Below are 21,272 nucleotides of genomic sequence, written 5' to 3' on the forward strand. Positions count from 1 at the left end.
TCTGGCCTGCTGTCATCTGAAGAGTGTAAAATACAGTGCTGTACTTCGTAAGGAAGGAGAAAGAGAATGCATTGTGATACAAAAATATTACCTATTTATATATTAGCAAAGATTTATAAAACACATTCCAAATCATATGTTGCTATGGAAACAACAGACTTAAATAGAAAAGCACAAAGTCCTGAAGCACCCACAATTATTTTAATCAGAAAAAATTATATATTTATATATATATGCACATATATATAATTTGAGAAGAAATAAAGGCAAAATTCTAATTTTAATCAAACAGAGTTTGCATGTAATCATGGAGGTAGTTCTCCATTCCATTTATACAAATAAGTTATCAGCATTATTCAAAGAATTATAAGTCTAGAATCTTGAAACTGGTCTTCATTACTGAAATACATTTTTAAACAGACTTCGAAACCGGTATTCTCATTAGCATACACAGAAAACAGGTATCTCCTTCATTAAAATCATATATAAAGAGGTATAACTAAGTGCAGATACTTTGGCTTAACATTTAAGTTACACAGTAAATACTATAAATTTTAGGTTAGAAGAAATAGTTCTTTCTTCTTAGTTCTTATACCAAGCATAAAGCTATAAAAATGGTGATTCTTTAAATTTTTCGGTAAATATTGTGCTAATGATTTTTAAAAATCATTCCTACCTAAAAAGCAAAATTATATATTTCAATTATCAAACATTTAGTGTTTGTGGCATTTCAGTTTTAGTGCTGAGATTCATTTTAACAAATCAGTTTGCAACATACAGCACAGTACATTCTTTCACTCAGAAAGGTTTTCTAAAATGAAAAATGCTAACTCTATTTCCAGTGGCACACTCGAGCTGGAGGCCCCGCCGTGGATCACAGGAATCAGAGCGCTGTCGAGATCATTCAGGTAATGCTGCGGCAAAAGCTGGCCTTCACAGCCTGCCTGAAATTCAACCTGGAAGAAAAAGAAATCTTGATAAGGTAACCCTAGAAAATTAGCCCTCTTGTGTTGCTTGGTGGAGGAATATGTAGCATTTTTGAATATTCAACTTAAGGCTATTAGTAAAATAATGTTATTTTCAAAAATATATTCTCCAATATCTTTTATCTCTTTGCTACATAAAGTATAACATTATAAATATTGTCACTATATATTTTAGATTTTCCTTCAACTAAATATATATGTAAATAAGGTCTGAAGCTTTTAAAAATAATTAACAATGCAACTTAACTGCAATCAAAAATGAATTGAAAAATCAACTTACTGTGTTTCAAACTGTTGCAGTAATGTGTTGTGTGAGCTGTACGTGCAGTTGTGTGTATGTGTGCATGTGTGTATGCAGTTGTGCAGCTGCATTCGCCTGTGTGCACAAGTCAAGTCCAGAGGTTTGACTCTGGGTGTCACTAAGGTTTCCACTAAGCCTCCACTTTATTTATACAGCGTCTCTCACTGTTGGCAGCTACAGTGAAAACAGCGAGCCCCAGGGTGGTCTTGTTTCTGTCCCCACAGCAGCAGGGTTACAGGCATACACCTTCATACCCGGCTCTGACATAGTTAACATAGGTCTGGGGATCGACACTCAGGGCTTCGCGCTTGCGCAGCAAGGACTACCTGCTGAGCCTCCTCACAAGCCCTGCAGTGCTATTTGATGTTAAGATTTAATATTACTGATGAAGTTTATATTTTATACATTTAATGATAAGAAAATAGTGCTTACTCAACCAATACTCATGGCGAGTTTCTTTGAAAGGGTCTTACAATGAAGTAATGAAAACAAAACACCTCTTTTTAGTAGGAAACATGAGTAGAACACATCTTGCCGAAGAAGCAAACTAGTATATAAACTCGCATTTAGAAAACCAATTCTAATGAAGAATCTGCCTTGAAAATCTGTACTTAATGTGAAAAGTTACAAAATACACCCAGCAAATATTCACTAGACATTCTTAGGAAGATAAATAGCTTTTCCAAGTACGATCACTGTTAATTAGATAAACTCTGTTAAGTAGAGATGCATATTAAGGTAACACTGCACAGCTTATTGTGCTGAGACTTGTTTGGCTTTGTAAGGGATGGAATAACGCGGTTCCTGACACCGAACAGAGCCAGCAGGGCCTAAAAGAATGGTGATGGTTGTTGCTACAGGCTTAAGACTCATTGTATAATTATGCACATATTTTCATGCTACTTCCTTGATGAAGGTCCTCTCTGCCAAGGCTAATGACTCCAGGATAATCAGAGACAGCATGAGTCCAGGAGGGTGTATCTATGTCTCAGCAAAATGGTAAATGTTGTGACTTTTAAGACAGCTCTTAAGGCTAGGAAAGAATGCTGAAAACATGACTAAAAATATATATAATTTCTTAACTATGCAAAATATAAGGATGCAGTATGAATCGTATAAGGACTTTCACAGATCTAAAGGAACAGCAGCTGCTGCACTAAGGCCAGCTAGCCAGTCAGAAAGATACTAAGAAAGGAGATAAAGAGATTTAGGGAGTGGTGGTCTTAAGGAAAGATCCCACCCAGCTAAGGTTTTTGTTTATGCTTACAAAGGCAGGCAGGGGCTGGAGAGATGGTTCAGCGGTTAAGAGCACTGACTGCCCTTCCAGAGGTTCTGAGTTCAATTCCCAGCAACCACATGGTGTTTTGCAACCATCTGTAATGGAGATCCAAAGCCCTCTTCTGATATGTCTGAAGACAGCAACAACGTGCCCACATACATGAAATAAATAAATAAACTAAAAAAAAAAAAAAAAAAAAACAAAAAACAAAGGCAGGCAGATTCCAAAATTCAAGGTCAGCCTGGAACAGAAGGAGTTTGGAGTTTAGGTCCAGGCTTAGGCATGGTCGCAATGGTAATTTCAGAGTGGGGTCCCACCCAGCTATCTTACTGCCTGTGCTAGCACTTGCAGTCTCTTTCTAAAACAACAAGGAGCTGGAGTCCTGGGATGCTGACTCATGGAATAATCAAAACGGAACCTGGGGTAATGACTGAATTGATATTAAATAAAAGACTGGTCTTTTGATCTACAAGAGCTATCTAGAAAATTTTTAGAATAGCAAGAAAAAGCTGTCTTGAGCAGAAGAGGGGTGGGGAGAGGAGGAGAGAGGGAAGGAGGGAGGGAGGGAAGGAGGGAGGGAAGGAGGGAGGGAGGGAAGGAGGAAAGGAAGGAGGGAGGGAGGGAGGAAGGGAGGGAGGGGGAGCTCAATCTGGAAAGCTATCTCAAGCAGAACATAGGCCATCAGAACACAGTTTGTAACCCTCGATTTGAATTCAAGCCATTTGATTTGTTGCTCCCAGACACCCCTTCTCTCAGGAACCTCTCTCCAAGTCAAGGCTGGTCCTTGGCATTATTGCAACTATCAAACTATCAACAATCAAAAGTTCTATTTGGCTTTAGATACAGCATAGTAGTAAAACACTTGCCTAGCATACACAAGGTCCTGGATTTGATTTGCTGCTAAACTACAAAGATGTGAATAAGACCTGTCTCAGAAATTGCTAACAGAAGGCAGGCTTGGTGGTAGCAGGCCTATTATAATCCAGCTATTCCACAGGCCAAGACAAGAGGATCACAAATACAAGGTTTACCTGGGCTACGGGGTAAATTCAAGCTCAGAGCCTGCCTTGAACTAAAAAATGAAGGGCTAGAAAAAAAGAGCCCTGAGAGGACACATCTGCCTTGCATGTGGGAAGCTGGGGTTCAAGCTTTCAGTGCACACCTGGGGCAGTATGCTGATAGCCATTGAGTGCATACTTGGATGTAAATCTAGTTCTATGGTTATATTCAAGTTTATGTAAAAGTAAAATACTGTCAATAAACTAAATTTTAGTCAAAATTACCAAATGATATTACTTGTTATCCTAATCAACCATGACTACTATACAACCATTAAAAAGAATATGTACTAATATACAATCTCTGATATATTAAAAAAGTACGGCAAATAAAACATTTTGAAGAAATGACACAAGTTTTATTATATGTATACACTTGTTTGTACATGCATAAAAATCACAAGAAATATATAGTATCAATTATATAACTGATCGGGGGAAATATTTAAGGAGAGTCTGGAGATGAAGTTCTGTTTGGGAATTAAGGGTAGCTCTTCTGGGAAGCAGTCACACTGTGGTCTAGAGTCAACATCTCCATGGCCCACCAACTCAGTACTGTACAGCATGACTATTGCTTCCTGCAACGTTGAAGAAATGGTGTGTGTGCGTGTGTATAGTTTTACATCTTTGAGTCATGTAAATCAATTAGAACACATCAAAGCCAATCTACCACACAGGACAGGACTGGATCAGCAGACTATGGTCCCCAGGCCGCCCTGTGTGTAAAACAGTTTCCCTGGATCACAGGCACACTTATCAGTTACAGGAATAGCTTCCCTCTATAGAAGGTGAGTTGTGAGAGAAACCCCTGCAGCCTACATTACCTTTTACAGAAAAGTCTGACTTCAGTTAGAGGCTAATACAGGGAATACATGTGTGCGACAGAGTCTGGCTTCGGGGTGGAAGTGTAGCTCAGTGGTTGAGGACTTGTCTAGCATTAAGGCCTTGGGTTCTATTACTAGCTCCACAAAAAACAAAAGAAAAAAAAAGGAGGCCCCCTTTTCTCAAAGGGTTAGACAAAAGTTTTGGTTTCAGGAGCAGCAACATGGCTCAGTGGACAAGCTTGACAATCTGAGCTGAGTTCCTAGAACTCAATGCCAGGAGGAGAAAACCGACTCCCATGAGTTATTTTTGACTTCCACATATGCATCATGGCACACACGCCCCACATATAAATATATTTATATCAATATAAATCTCAAAAGTATATCACAAGAGTATGTCTTACCATATCAGTGTCAATGGAAACTCTGAGTCCAATTTTGTTCATTCTGTTACTCTTTAGAGTTCTCAGGTTAGGGCACAGGGCAGCACTACAAGCCGTGGCAATCTCTTTTGCAAACTGGTAACTACTTGATAAAATAGATATATCTTGGTCCTTTTGGAAGCAGAACACCTGAAAATCAATCAAATTAGGAAAAAATCATGACTGTGACAAATAAGCTGAATTAAAACAAATAAAAAAGGCAACTACTGCTTTCAATTCAACTTTTAAGAAAATTCCAACATTAGATCTTTGAAATCATCATTTGAGAGCATTCTATATCTTTAGCCTGAATATGTATGATAAAAAAAATTTAAATCAGAGATTACATACTATAGGAGTGGTCCAACTATTTTTGCCTAAAGTTGACTTGTGTCAATGAAATCCTTGTTAATTCAGTTCAGAGCCAACATTATAAGAACGTCTGTATGGAATCCAATCAGACAAAGAAACAATGTTCTGTAGCTGCTATGTCATTCTACACGTATGACAGAAGAACTGGCCACCTGACTGCAGAGAGGACAAAGGGACTCCAGGCTGGGAGGCTATGGACAGTACCTTCATAGTGTCTTATTTCAAAACAGAGAATGTGCCAAAATGGTTTTCCTACATGAGTGATGATTATAAGCTGTTGTCAATAAAATCTTTTATAATAAAATAACAATATAAAAATGCCAATTTAGCCAGGTGTGGTGGTGCACATCTTTGAGCCCAGTACTTGGAAAGCAGAAGCAGGTGGATCTCTGTGAGTTTGAGGCCAGCCTGATCTATAAAGAGAGTAGTACCAGGACTACAAAGAGAAACTCTGTCTCAACAATCCCCCCACCCCCAAGTCAGCAACTATTAGCTGTCAGGAAGTCCTTTCATGTTGAGAGCTTAAAATAAATATATGCAAATTCAAATCTGGGATGTGAGGGATTCTGGGTGGGGATACGTTTCCACATGGAAAGTGAAAGGTGTAATACGCTAATCAGTCACAGGCTGAGTAGGCAGCATTTCCAAGTATACACCATGCACAAACACACACGCGCACATGCACACACACAGACGCCTGTGCACATGAAGCGAAGAGACCTTTTTCTATACCTCAGTGCATTTCACAGTCTTCTCTTCAGTTTCAAAATCTGTTTCCAGTTTTATTTTTTCACTTGGAAATCCTTCTAATGATATTCCATCTACTGAACTGATAACACTATGTAATAAAGCAGAGTATAATACAATTAGTATCATGGTGCTTTCTATGAAATTGATTATTGAATTTGGAAAATGAAATAATAAAGTCCAGGTTTTATATTTAAAGTACCAACAAATATCTCAAATGTATATAAAATAATCACTTATCATGATTCCTTGATTGTGTTATAATCCTTTTGTCCAGTAAATTGTATCTCCTTTTTCATATGTCCAGTTCAAATCTAGCTTTAATATAATTTAGTTTCCTGACAGAAAAGTATCTGACAAATTAAAAAACTATTTTCTGGGGTTACATATGTTACCAGTTTGACAGGGTCTGGCGTATTTTGCAGACAGCTCTGAGGTGGATCCCCAACAGGCCTTTAACACTAGCACTCAGGAGGCTGAAGCAGGAGGAGCTCAAGTTTAAGGCCATCCTGGGCCATATATTGAGTTCATGTCCAACCTAAGCTACATAACAAGACCTTATTTCAAAAATCTATTTTGGAATCATTTCCTTCTTCTTTTTTCTAGAACCTTAATCCATCTCCCAAACTTCAAGGTTATGGGTAACCGAACAGAAGGAGCAACAGTAGTATTGATAAGGCCTTTACTGATTACATCATTAAGTCTTGCTAACATTACAGGGAGTTAACAGAATTCAACAATCAAAAGGAAACCCTTATTTATTTGACAAAAATGTGTACCACATAATATAAAACATATTTTGCCTTTCCTTAGGCCTCATTAATGTTTTAAAATTAGACCCTCCCCAAGTTGATGGTTCATTATGGCTTCCTGCCCAAGAAAACTTACGAGTCTGATTAGTTACATATTTGAATAAATACATACTGTATTAATTAGAATAGAGACGTTAAAGTTAATAGCATAATTCTATATTCATTTATAAAATATGTCATTGTATTTGTACAATGTTATTATCATCCTCCTCCATCAAGTAAGAAATTCCTACCCTTTGTTCTTCCTGTCTTCCGAATCCACCCAACAGATGTCCACATATTCTCTCAGGTCTACTGCATCAACTTTTCCACACTGAATTTTAAAGTCCTTTTGCTCTCGTAAAGCCAGCCGTAAGCCATCCATAGTCTCTGGAGTTATTTGTACCATTAAGCCATCTAGAAATGAGAGTTATGCTTCATATTGTGTTTCCCAAACTTTACAATGTGTGCCCAGTAACAGAATTCACTATTAAAATATTTTTGTTTCAAGATACAAGTTTTAAATATCCTTTGTTAATAATTTAAATAATTAATTTTTTCACTAGGAAAATAAAGCTATTTCATAAAGTTAAGAATTATTATAAGGTTACACAAATAAAGACAGTAAGTTAAGCTTTTTAATCACAGTACAACAAAAATATCATGTTCCATAATTAAGTAGGATTTGTCCTAGGGATGCAAAGATGATCAGGCATATGCAAATCAATAAATAGCATACCAACTGATAGACAAAAATCATGCATTAATAATCTTTCAGAAGAAAACACTGGATAAAATTCAATATCCATTTATGAAAAAATCTCAATAAATTAGGTTTGGAAGGTTTAGAAGGAATATATCTTAAAACAAAAAAGGCAAAATGGGACAAAGCCACAGTGAACACCACAATGAAAGGGGAAAGCTGAGACCATTCTTTTTCAGTACTCTTGGCACACTAGTGTAGTTACCAGACACTAAGTCAGGAGGCTAGAAAGGAATCCAAATAGGGAAGAGGGAAGGAAGTCAAACTGTTCCTGTTTACAAATTGTATGAATCTGGCAAAAATATGTTAAAGCTGAACACAAAATCAAGATATAAAATAAGGAGCATGTTTATATACACAAGAAGCTTGCCGACAAGGAAATTAAGACATCAATCCCTCTCACAACAATAACAGAAAGGAATAAACTTAATGAAGAAACCAGATGATTTCTACAGTAAAAATGTCAAAATACCAATAAAAGACTTGAAGAAAGTATAGACAACTAGAGATTGAAAATAATCCCCATCAAATACCAATGGCATTTTCACACGGACAAGGGAAACAAGCACACAAATTCCCAACCCTAAAACTCTCAGGAGAGCACAAAAGACTCGGAATAGCTAAAACAATCACCCCACACATACCACAAAGCTATAAAACCCCAAGAGCATTAAATACACACACACACACACACACACACACACACACTCACATACACACACACCCTAAAATCCCAGGATAAATTACCCACTTAAGCCACCTGATTATTAACAAAGGTGCCAAAACATTCACTTAGAAAAACAAACAAAGTCTCAATAAATGGTGCTATAAAATAACTATTCATTCACAGTAGGTCCCCCTTCTCACCTTAACCAAAGGCCCAAAGGTAAGATCTGAAAATATGAACCTACTAGAAGAAAATACAGGGGAATTATTTAAAACGTATGCATGACTAGGACTTTCTGTCTGTGTACCCTGTAAGAACTGAAAGCACTGCTGGGTGTGGCTCCTGCCTAGAATCCTAGTACTCAAGAGGCTGAGAAAGAATATACATGCAAAAAGACAACCCAAAGCATAAGTAACAAATGTACATCAAATTAAGCCTCTCCTGAATAACAGAGGGAAGAAGACTGCAGACTAAAACATGCATGGCAAGAGAGACCATTTTTTAGCACTGGGGGTTATTGCCCCAGCACTCTGGAGGCAGATGTGTATCTAACAAGTTTGAGTCTAGCCTGGGCTACAAACTGAAATTTTGTTGTACAAAATCAAAAGCTGGTTAAAAAAAATGACACTTTTCTAAAGAATTTCTAGAAATATCTAAGAAATATTCAGCATCACTACAATCATCATATTTTTCAGTGCATGCCAAGCTAGTGCTCTAGCACTGAGCTACATTTCCAAGCAGAGAAAGAGACTGTACTATACACTGCTGACAGCAAAGCCATATCAAAAATAGCACATGTTGCTCAATGAGCCAAAATTAGAAATGCCTTATGATCCAACTATTCCCATGCTGGGTGGACCTCACATGGAATTAAACAATTAATTAGAGTTAAGCTGGACATGGTGGCAGAGGTCTATGACCCCAACCCTCAGAAGGCACAGGCATGAGGGCTGAGGAGTTGAGCTTAGCCAGAACTACACAGTGATCCCATTCATAGCAACACCCTGTCTGAATGCCCTCTGATGTTCTCCTCCAAAACAAACAACAAAAATACAGAAAAAGAGAGAGAGAGACTTCACATCCTCTTATTTAGCACTGTTCTAAATAGTCACAATGTTAAATCAATATCATGTTTAAATAAAAAATAATGATAATATTAATAATTATTTTTAAATTAATTAAATTAATTAATTAAAAAACATGGTATAGAGAAATAATAGATTAATAATCCAGGAAAAAAAAAACAACCTGAAATCCTGTCATTTACAGCAATGTGGATAGAACTAGAGGTCAGACATTAGATTTAGTGCAAAATCACAGAAGGAAAAACATCACTTGGTTCCAGTTACATGTGGCTGCTATAATAAAAGAATCACTTTAACACAGGAAGGTAAAATGACAGCTCCTACAAGTGGGAGGGTAGAATGGAGGACAGAAGAGGAGACTGGATGACGGCCACCATAACCCAAGTTAAGACCAAGGATGCTTCGTGCTCAGAAAGGCAACTACACTTTACGATTTATCCGTTATAAAGAGCTTGCAGAAGAATCTCAAGGTTGTTAGTTAACACAAAGAAATAACAAGGGTTTAAGCAGATGGAAATGGTAGCTACCCTGACTTGACCACTATACATTCTATATTATGTTCCAAATGATCAAAATACCCTATATAAATATCAACAATTACTATCTGTTACTTTAAATATAAAGAGGGGAATCTACAATATGTAACATATAAACTACAAAACAGGAAAAAAAGCAATCAATGGAAAATAGGCAAAAGTTGTGAATGAGTATCTTACAAAGATAACGCATTCTATAAATATAAGACTGGCTAATGAATAAGAAATATGCCAATAATGACCATATTCAGAAATATCTAAGAAACTGACAAAATTAAGTAGACTAATAATAGCATGTCTGGAGACTCTGTAGACTAGTGAGGAACTTAACAGCCTAAGAGTAACAAGGACTGGTACAATAACTTTGCAAAATAACTTAGAAATGGTCTGTAAAACTGAACATTTACCAATCTAAATGTAATTGGCTCAAGAACTGCAATCCTAGATATATATTAACACTACTGGTTGCCATAAACAACAAACAATCTAGAAGTTCATGGTCAGATGAACAAACTACCACATATTCACAAAATATTTAAAGGCACTGAAATTGAACAAGCAATATGCATAAACTAAAAAGATAAAGTGCATTTGTAAGTAAATTATCATTCTTAATAAGCATAATGAAGTAGCATATTCTGTAAATACCCTATAATATAAGAAAGTAATACACACTGTGGTCAGTCAAGTAGCTGACTCTTGAGAAAGAAGGCTCAAGTAGATCCAGTACTGTCACGCCCTAAGCTTAGAGAGGCTTCACAGAAGTTTGTGCTTCTGACTGTTTTTAACAACTTATATTATTCTTTTATAAGCATCAAATATGTTCTTTGTTTCGTTTTCAGATAAGGTCTCACTATGTAGACCAGCCTAGCCTCAAACTCACAGAAATTCACCACCTCTGCTCTCCAGGTACCACCATACCTGACAATTTCTTTTTCTTATTTTCTTCTTTCCTTTCTTTCTTTTCTTTCTTTCTTTCTTTCTTTCTTTCTTTCTTTCTTTCTTTCTTTCTTTCCTTCCTTCCTTCCTTCCTTCCTTCCTTCCTTCTTTCTTTTTTTCTTTCTTCTTTCTTTTTTAAAATTAATGTATGAGTACTCTATTTGCCTGTACACCTGCATACCAGAAGAGGGCACCAGATCATATTATAGATGGTTGTGAGCCACCATGTGGTTGCTGGGGATTGAACTTAAGACCTCTGGAAGAACAGTCAGTGCTCTTAACTGCTGAGCCATCTCTCCAGCCCTGCAAATATATTTATTAAAGGAAAAGAAAAAATAACTTTATATTAAAACACTCAAATATGAAGCTCATACCTTCAACTATGCTGGATTTGGCAAGAAATCCTGAAGATGTTTTCAGAGCACCATTGAACACCACAAAACTTGCACCTGTCACTGATAACAAATAATAAGTTATATTTTAATCTGTTCATCCTCTGCTGTGTTTATTACTCAAAATGTGGAGTTTCTGCATTTCAAATATTTGATAAATGTTATCTCATAACACATTAAAAATACAATAAAAATCAAAACAAAATTACAATATTGGATAAAATAGTGTTTCAAATGATGGACTACTGTATTACTTAAAACATTTGTGCTTTTGTTAATGAGGGTGTCATGAATCAAATTCACTGTGGGTGAACATAAAATGTATAAATCTCTGTGAGAAGAGTAGTTAAATACTTTCCTGTGTAAGCATCGAGACCAGAGTTAAGATCCCTAGAGCCCATGTCAATCCTGGGTAGGTGTGATAGCCTGCCTGAAGTCTAGCCTTTGAAGACAGAGATAGACTCTCAGATCAAGACAGCCAGCAAGGCTAGCCATATCAACAAGCTCTGAGTTTTACTGAGAAACCCTGTGTGCTGGTGTGAATAGGAATGGGCCCCAAACTCATGCGTGTGAACGGCTGGCCCATAAGGAGTGGTACTATTAGGAGGTGTGGTGGTGGTGGTGGAGTACATATGGCTTTGTTGAAAGAAATGTATCACTTGGGGGGTGGGCTTTGAGGTCTTCTATGTTCAAGCTAGGCCTAATGTGGCAGTCTCCTGTTGCTGCCTACAGATCATGTAGAATTTTCAGCTCCTTCTCAAGTACCATGTCTGCCTGCATGCCACCATGCTTCCTGTCATGATGATAATAGACTAAACCTCTGAAACTGTAAGCCAGCTCCAATGAAATGTTTTCCTTTGTAAGAGTTGTAGAGGTCATGGTGTCTCTTCACAGCAATAAACCCTAACTAAAACATCGTGCTTCCCAAGAGGTCTCCACATGCACACCTTTAGAAAGAATATATTGAGCACTGTGTGGCTCCATCACCTAGCAATTAAAAAGCCATGGCTTACGAAGGAAATAGGAGGTGGAACATCAGAGGCAGAAAGAATTCTGGGATAGAACCAGGTACAGGAGATTCTCCTGGAAAGATGTGAGGAGAGAATGCATGGAACCTGAGCACAGGTAGCCAGCCACGTGGCAGAATGTAGTTTAAAATAAATGGGATATTTTAAATTATATCTAGTCAGAAAAGAGTCCAGATACATGGCCAAGGCATTCAAATCTGAGTCTTAGTTCTGGGAGCATGGGGCTGGGAGGAAGACCCAGCACTAACTTCTATACGCACACACATCACACACACACACACATACACACACACATCACACACATGTACACGTGTATCTACGGACATGCAAAAACATGCTTAAATGCACAAAAAAACACTACGCACAAAAAGTAGAAAAAGGAAAACACAAATATAACTTTTGACAGTAATTTCACCCCTAGAAACAAAACATGCATGTATAAAAGGTTATTCATAACAGCATTTTTATAAGTAGCTGAGGAATGGTAACCAACTATGACAATAAGAGACAGGTAAACGACAGATAATTGCCAAATGGAAAGTTACGGAGTGACTGTTCTACACTAACACAGAATAACCTGAGAGGTGTTAAAAACAACAAAGCAAGGTGCACAATGGAACAAGTGTTACAAGTTATCTGAAAGATGCATCTTGAATGTATGTACATGTATGCCCTTGCCTGAATGTGTATATTATACAAAGTCTCTGGAGAGATATACAAAACAGTAAACTAATTTGTTGCCCTTTAACAGGATGCTTACCTAAGTGGTTAAGGGGATACTTTTTTTTACCAGAGCATAAATACCAATAGTCTTAATCTTACCACAATGTAAATATCTTCTATTAACAATAAATACTTAAAACTCCATAAATTTACAGGCTGTGAAGATGGTTTAGTCAGTAAAGTGCTTGCCATACAGGAATGAAAATATGAGTTCAGAATCCCAGCCCTCATGTAAAAGATTAAATGTGGTGGTCACAACTGTAATCCCAGCAGAGGTAGAAGCAGGAGGATCCTGTAGGCTTCCTAGTTAATAAGTCTAGGTGAACTGGTAGACTCAGATTCAGCAAGACCCTAGCTAAAAAACCAAGGTGGCAGGAGAGTTGAAAATATCGTAACTCTGATCTCCACATGTGCATATGCACACATACACAAACACACATACAGAGCTCTTAAATGTCAGTTAATGGTAAGAAGGAAAGTACAAAAGTATAAAATCAAGTCTAAAACTATCCATTCAACCTATATATTAATAAACAAGAAAATACATTAAAATATCAACAGTGGCCTTATATTGCAAAGGGGTGTGTGTGTGTGTGTGTGTGTGTGTGTGTGTTGCAGGTAGCCTCAGAGACCAGAAGAGGGCAACCAAACTCAGGCTTCTGTAAGAACAGAACATACTCTTAAGTACTGAGCCATCTCTCCAGCCCCTACACTTCTTTTCACTGCTTTTCAAAATGTATTACAGGTGGGTATACGACATCACCTTTACAATTGGAAGAAAAATTATTAACAGTGAGAACATCAGGCTATTTTAATGTTATCCTATAATTATGAACTGCTTAGCTTTCACTCAACTTTCAATTTGTCAGGCTGTTCACCACAGAATGAATGGCAGCAGCCAGACCTGAAGCTAATGTCCAAGAGGCTGCTCACTCTACCATTTCATCATTTCTCCATCCACGGTCTCTTGGCATTATAGTTCTTTACCCTTGTCAACCTCTGTGCCCTCCCAACTGAATAAATAAATGTGAAAACATCTCACTCCATAGAGAACCTACTGAAAAGGTTCTCACACAATGGGATACACTAAAGGTGCCAAAAAGAACAGACTTCCAAATCTTTACATCTAATGTAGTCAGAAATAAAAACACGAAATAGAGGCAATTTTCATCCTATTATTTATGCAAGCTCAAATGTTAAGCATACCATCCATCATTAATTCAGCAAATAGGTAACGGGTATCTGTTTCTCTTTTGAGGGCCTCTTGTGAGGGTATCTTAACTTACCTTTCCTTGTTTGCCCAGTGGCACTGTTGGCCTGAGTCTGATAAACCCCATCACTCTGTACACAGACCAGATGAGAATCTGCTTCTGTACTAAAACTAGCTCCAATACTGATGACATGTTCATTAGAAGAATTGATTACCTTCATTACCTGAGGGGGGAAAACACCACATTTGTTAAAAAAAAAATTATGTCTAGTCTAGAAGTGTTATTACTGATTAGCTTCATAATTATCAAGCTTTAATCTGAACAACTCCTTGAGAATTTAACAAAGACAGACTGACAGGCACGTACGTATGTATGTACGTATGTCTGTATGTACATACATATATATATATTATATGTATAATATATATATGTAGGCAGGTATACAGGCAGAAAGTAAAATCTCTATTAATAAATAAAGTAATTTTAAAAGGATTAAAAAATCGGGTCAAATTCTCTATTAACAAATTTTAAAAATATAAAAACATTGTTACGAATTATATATCCAGATTCAAAACAAACAAACAAACAAATTTCAGTCTCAGGGACGCCTCTGCTCACGTGTCTTTAGATCTGGACAGCACAAGTACACTTACATCGCTGTACTTTTTCCGAGGTATTTTTATACAGCTTTTTCCCATTTCCATATGAATCAACAGCTGATCGATGTTATGCAATGTATACTGGTAATTTCGAAGATCCTACATAAAATGATCAAAGTTCCATCAACATTTATCCATCCACTAAATGCTTCCATCAGCATCTACAGTTTAAGTCTTCTGACACAGTCCTATCAAAATGCTACACAGAAGGATAGTCCCAACTTGAAAAACAAAACACTCTCCCCAAGAAAATCCCACAAACTAATTTTTCCAACTACTTCTCAAAAGTGATGAAGAATATTCTCAGAGAGAAGTTTACAGTGTGTGGAGACTACTCTCCTTTCCTGTTATAGCTTTCCCAAAACAGAAGTCATTTCTGCATAAGTGTCCCCCAAGAGCTCCCATATTAAGGGCGTAGTCACTTTCAGTGCTCCCTGGGATGAGATGGGATGTCGAGGAGGTAAGGCTACCCTTGAAGGGACTATTAGATTCCAGACCCTTTCAGTCTCTGCTTCCAAGCACTATGGGATGAGTGGCATCCCCCACCAAGCTGTCCCTCCAAACGTTGCCACAGCCTAAAACAACAGAGCCACATGACCCTGACCTGAATCTCCTGAAGTCACGGCAACAGAACACTAATCTCTAACAAGATTATCTCCCATGTTTTAAAAAAGTAACGGAAAACTGAGAGGCTTCCAGCTGGCTGCTGATGGGAATCTGAAAGTAGGTCTACTAAAACTTTCATACAGTAACAAGCAAACAGAATGACAACGGTATGGGAGGAAGAGAATCTCAGAGATCACCTTATCCATGCTTTCCTACGACAAATGAAGACACCATAATTTGTTCAAAATCACAAAGCTGATTTACTTTACTAACACTTTATTCAGCTTTGTCAATTTCAGAGGTTTGTGAGGAAGTCTCAATTACCTCAATATGCAAGAACAAAACAGTCCAGGGAACCAAAAGGCTATCAGAATTAAGGAATACATACATTAGGAGACACAGTATTCTAAAAGGCAGAGCTCATTCATGTTAAGTGGTTTCGGACTTACAAATGTGCCTTCAAATACCAAATACTCCAAATTAAAATGGACAAATAAAGTAGGTGAAAGATACTAAATAAACACTTGAAGAAACTGTATGTCAGACAACACAAGAGTCCAGTTACTTACAACAAGTAAGTTCATAATAGTATGGCCTATTTCTCCAAAAAGAGGTTTCCTGCCTCTGACACTTGTTAGAGGAGCAGGGTACACTGCACATGAAAAAGAATAATTGGTTATTATCAACAATAACACAAACTTCAAAGGTTATTAGTTTTATTTTCTTTTTTCAAACAAAAAGTACATATATACTCAGTCAGTTACCAAAGAAAAGGAAAAGATGCCTATGCATCTGCTAGACACACTAGCTGGAAACCTTACATAGACTGTCTTATGTAAATCCTGTAACAAGCAAGGGTAGTATACCTGCTTATAGATAAAAAATCAAAACAAAGATAAACAAACTCGCTCACTTAACTGTTAAAAAGATTCGAAGCTGGGCTTTTCTGACTCCGGAGCATTTAATTTTTTTAATCTTACTTCTATAAAATCCCCAATGGGAAAGAAAAATTACAATAACTGATTCAATCCCTGTAAAGCTTTTCTAATTTAAAGAGAAAAAAAAAACCTTAGCATTTTGGTCTTTTCTTTTGTGGTGCTGGGGATTGAACCGGGGCCTTGTACATGTGAGGTAAGCAGTATGTATGTAAGTGAACTATAACCATAGTCTCCAAATTCAAGACTTTAAAGACTTAACATTAAGTTTTAGTAATTAAAAAATGGTAATTAAAAAATTAAATTCTGACTTTGATAGGGCTCCCTACGTATTTAAGACAAATACTTGATTCTATTATGAAAAAAATTAACTTTAATCTCATATTTTGTGTGTAATCCTGAGAATTTACAGAATTTTACTTTGAGCCAGTGTTTTCTTTATCCAGCCCAGTGTTTTGTTGCTGATAATAAAATCTGAATGCTGTTTTTATTGACGATTAGGACAGTATACTAGCTAGTCATCAGTCACTGTAAGGCATATACTCCATAGGTGTGGCCAGTAGCTCCAACAGAAGCACTAAAAACAGACTGGTTTTCTTACAGTGAAGCTCAGAAGGTCATGGAGTAAGGAGGGTCTTTCAGAAGCATGCAGGATTCAAACTGCAAAGCTGTGTACTAACAGTGTCGGGACACTACATCAGTGGACACTACCGAGCCTCAGCAACGGCCTATATCTGTTACAGTCTGCTCACCTAAGACAGACTGACACTGAAGGCAGAGATGCTCATGCTGGTTACATAGAACTTGGATTTTTTTATGGAATTTATGGGACATTTAATGACAAAAGTTAAAGTCCCAAGATTCTGGATAAAAATAGCTTTCTCGGATCAGTGACCACCGTTTATACATCATTAGTCATAAGACTATAATATGGAGGCTACATCATTCTAAGCCACAGCCTGTTCAGTGTCTTAAGTAAGATTACCTCTAACCATTTTCAAGGGATGCTCATGACTCATAAAAAGATGAGGTTAGAAACTCGGCATTTACACTGATCACATCCTTTATAGTTTTCTTGACTTTTAACACTAATTGTGTTTCTACCAGTCTTAGACATCTTTCACAAGTGTGCATTCTGAAATAGAAGTAACTTTTATTTTTCCCAACACTAATTTTGTCTCTAAAATAATACATACTAAATTATTTAAATCAAGTTCCTCATAGTTAAATACAATTTGCTGCAGGTATAACAAAAAAAACATATATATATATATATATATATGCACACACACACACACACACACACACACACACACACACTTTTTTAAAAGCCAGGAATAAAGGTACAGAGTAATTTTTAAAGTGTAGCATTAGAAACAGTTTTGAAATGACAAAAACAATCATATATAAAAGTCTGACCATTTATGATAGTGCTAGAATCTTAATCTATGTCTAAAGTAGGCATGTAAACACACACGCAAACATGTATGTATTTTATAGTACTTCTGAGTAATTAGGTAAACATCAGGAACATAAAAGTTAAAATGAGGAAGGTAAAAGTAAGGAAATGACAGTCAGCTCTCGAGACGTCGTCAAGCCTTGACTTCATCAGCAAGTGTTACGACAGTGCTACACCTAAGAATCACTTGTCTGTGTGTAAGCAGGGGGACACTAGATGCCTACTATGTAGTTAAACACAACTAACTAATAATACACAATTTTAAGAAGACTTTAACAAAGGTAATAATGTGAAGAACGTTGTTTTGCTTTGAAAGAATCAAGCATGGTGGTGCTAGCCTGTAGTCTCTCTCCAAAAGTGAAGCAGGAGGATCAGGAGCCCGAGGTCATCTCATCAGCTTCACAGTAAGTTTAAGGGCTGAGAGTGACTTCTGTTATGAGACCCTGTCTCAAAAAAATTAAATTTTAAGTTAAGTTACATAATTTATGAGCATCCTAATAGCTCATGAAACAGCATCTTTGTCACACTAACTTGGTATAAGAGGGCTGTCTTGGAAATTTAAAAATAAACCAAATCAAAAGTAGTTCTATTAATCTAGTAAAAATTACTTGAATGATTTCCCTGAATCTACTGCTTTATCTTCAGTATATTTGAAAATCCAACATTATTTTCAGACTTACCTTTGTATTCTGCTCCCAATCTCAACATTAACCGCATAGGAAAAACCTTTGCCCAGGGAATCTCCAGCTTCTGGATAAGAATGCCACAGAGAAAAGGCTTCCTTGGTACTGGGAGATCATCAAGTTTCTGAAAGGTAGGTGTGATAAACAGGAACCCTCCATGATCCTTGCTATTGAGAAAACTCTCAGTAAAGGTCAGATTGTCCAAGTTTTCTATGTACTTTCCTGAAATAATATTATTAATAAAAATATTTTAAGTTGTTATATTATTATTTTGATGAAACATTCTGAGTCTGAATGTCCCAATACACATTTTCTTAAGTAAAAGCAATACAAAGATCTTTGTTGTTCTTGTTGTATTTCTACTCTTAAAGAAGCCTCTATTTGGACTGGTAGAATAATATCTCTCAAGAATGCCTAAGGCCCTAGGTTCACTTCATGGCACCCCAAAAGCATTAAAAAGGAAGTGGTAGCTGAGCCACTCCTGGATATTGGGTTGAGGACTATAACAAAAATTTGAAAATGTTTCCAGCTACATAGTATCTTAATTTTTTTCTCTTTTGTGCATGGCAATAAGAAAAATTACTCCCCTCTCCAATGCAATATAGATAAGTACATTGATACATCTAGAAAACCAAGGAGGCAAAGGTATTTCCACTTATAAAATCTAAAAAAATACTACATACAGACATTCATCACATCAAAGTCTAGATTTAAAGAACTCAATGGTGACAAAGCTCATTGTAGAGACATCAATCTCCTCATGAAATACATCTTCAGTACAACCAGCAGAGCTGAGATACAAACGCCTTTAACTAGCTTTCTACTCCTAACCTCAGTAGTTCAAAATAAAACAGTAGTAAAGTGATATACCTTTCAAAGCATCCTTGTATATGGTGATGAACAGTCTAAAGACGTCCTTAGGAACTGTATCCTCATTTGGCAAACACAGCAACAGGATGATGATTTCTGCCTGTCCCAAGCCATGCAGCCCATTGGTTGAGAAGTACCAATACTTATCTGAGGAATCTTGAGGAATAATGACATATAACTATAAGTGTCAATTTTTATTAATTTGAAAGCTAAACATTGCTTTTACATAAAGCACAATTTACTCAATTTTTAAATTCTCTTGATTAAGAACCTTGAAGAGTTTAGGATTCATGTACGAAAAACCCAGAGATTACCACAGGAGACAAGCAGTATCAGTTAAACACCCGGGAGGAAAGGGTGCACTGTCATGCTGCAGGGAAAGCAGCGCCTGCAGAGCGGCGTTTGTTTCAGAGAGGGGGAAAACAATGAATGTGTTACTGGACAGTAAAGATTATTTATGATTGAGGATGACTTATTTCCTTAATTTACTTTAATCAGGTCACATCACTGACCCAGCATTTGAGAAGCAGATTAGGGAAGGCTGCCACAGATTTGAGGACTGCCTGATCTACATAGTGAGGTTCAGGCCAGCCAGGGATATGCATTGAGTCCTTGTGTCAAAAAGAAAAAAGAAAAAAGAAAAGAAAAAGAAAGAGGAAAAAGTCCTTTATTGCTAACCAAATCATGATTCCATTTACCATAGTTCAATTTATCTAAAAGGTATGACCGATAACAGGCAGTTATACACTAAGCATCAAAATGTGCTTCAACTGGACTGAGAAGGCAGTCTAGCAGCAGAATGCTTAGCCCCCATACATGAACACCTAGGTTGAATCCCCAAGGGAGAGAGAAGGAAGGGAAGAGGTATGGAGAGGGGGGAGAAGCAGGGAGAGAGAGAAAGAAAATGAACAAAACAAAACCACCTGAGCTAAGCTGAGCATGCTGCAATCCCAGCATTCCACAGGTGGAGGCTGGAGAACCTCAAGTCTGAGGCCAATCGCTGTTCTGTCTAGAATCATGTAGTCACATTTGGCTGCTTATTTTTCACTATTTGTCAATCAAAATGTAACATGAAGATATAATCACTTTAGATATCTTTACTGAAAAATAACTAGAAAAAGTAACTCTCTACTTACAAAATACCAACTTGACATTCACAAGTAGGTTTGCATTTAGGACAAATGTGGCATGAGGAAATCCTTCACCTTCAAGAAGCAAAATGATCTGCTCATGAGACGGATGCTCCTGTATTACAGGCACTAGACAGCAGAAAGACAGTAATCAGGACAAATAGCCTCTCACATATACTTGCAATTTAAAAAAAAATGTGTAAATCTATCAAAAGAATCGAAAACAAAACCAAACATGTTCTTGAAACCAATTCCCACTCTGTTCAATTTTTACCCTTTATCTGTTCATTTTTACCCTTCTACCCACTAAACACCTAATGAATACACAAAACTCTGATGTGTGTGTGTGTGTGTACACATTCAATTACCATTTTTGTATAAAAGTTTTGTACTTCTCAAGTTTTAAAACAAACGCTTATCAAAAGTGGATTCTAGGGCCTGCAAAATGGCTCAGTGGGTTAAATAACTTGTTTTGCAAGTTTCCTTTCCTAGAACCTACTGTAGAAGGAAACAGCCCAGCCCCTAAAGCTGTCCTCAGCCCTCCACACATATGCTGTGGCATACGCCTGCACTCCCACACATCATACGTACATTAAAGTGGATTCTAATTTCTGAAGAGAGTGTACATTCAAGTCTCCTCTGATGCTTTGCTACCATATACATATCAGCGACATGTAGCCACAGCAAAACAAAACTTGACAACCAATCAGAAAAATATGCATGATATTCCAAGAACAGAGCTTAAAAACACCTTCTCTCTAAAGGTAACCTCACAAAATGTCTCCTACAGGCAACAGAGTAATAAG

General features: G+C 37.0%; 1 protein-coding gene across 3 annotated transcripts in view; it reads right to left on the bottom strand.

The window, feature by feature from the left end:
- The window catches only part of Zfyve16 (zinc finger FYVE-type containing 16), a 44,603-nt gene continuing 23,331 nt past the window's right edge, over positions 1–21,272 (bottom strand). For all 3 annotated transcript variants that reach the window (XM_028760195.1, XM_028760193.1, XM_028760194.1), the window contains 11 exons: positions 20,473–20,595; positions 19,337–19,492; positions 18,464–18,688; positions 15,959–16,041; positions 14,778–14,882; positions 14,200–14,347; positions 11,145–11,225; positions 7,035–7,197; positions 5,975–6,080; positions 4,853–5,020; positions 1–956 (listed from right to left, as the gene is read on the bottom strand). In XM_028760195.1, the coding sequence (XP_028616028.1) occupies positions 795–956; positions 4,853–5,020; positions 5,975–6,080; positions 7,035–7,197; positions 11,145–11,225; positions 14,200–14,347; positions 14,778–14,882; positions 15,959–16,041; positions 18,464–18,688; positions 19,337–19,492; positions 20,473–20,595 (1,520 nt within the window). In that variant the 3' untranslated portion in view covers positions 1–794. The remainder of the gene's footprint in view (positions 957–4,852; positions 5,021–5,974; positions 6,081–7,034; positions 7,198–11,144; positions 11,226–14,199; positions 14,348–14,777; positions 14,883–15,958; positions 16,042–18,463; positions 18,689–19,336; positions 19,493–20,472; positions 20,596–21,272) is intronic.

Source organism: Grammomys surdaster, unplaced genomic scaffold (genome assembly GCF_004785775.1).
Source record: "Grammomys surdaster isolate TR1022 unplaced genomic scaffold, NIH_TR_1.0 126391, whole genome shotgun sequence".
NCBI classification, from domain to species: Eukaryota; Metazoa; Chordata; class Mammalia; order Rodentia; family Muridae; genus Grammomys; species Grammomys surdaster.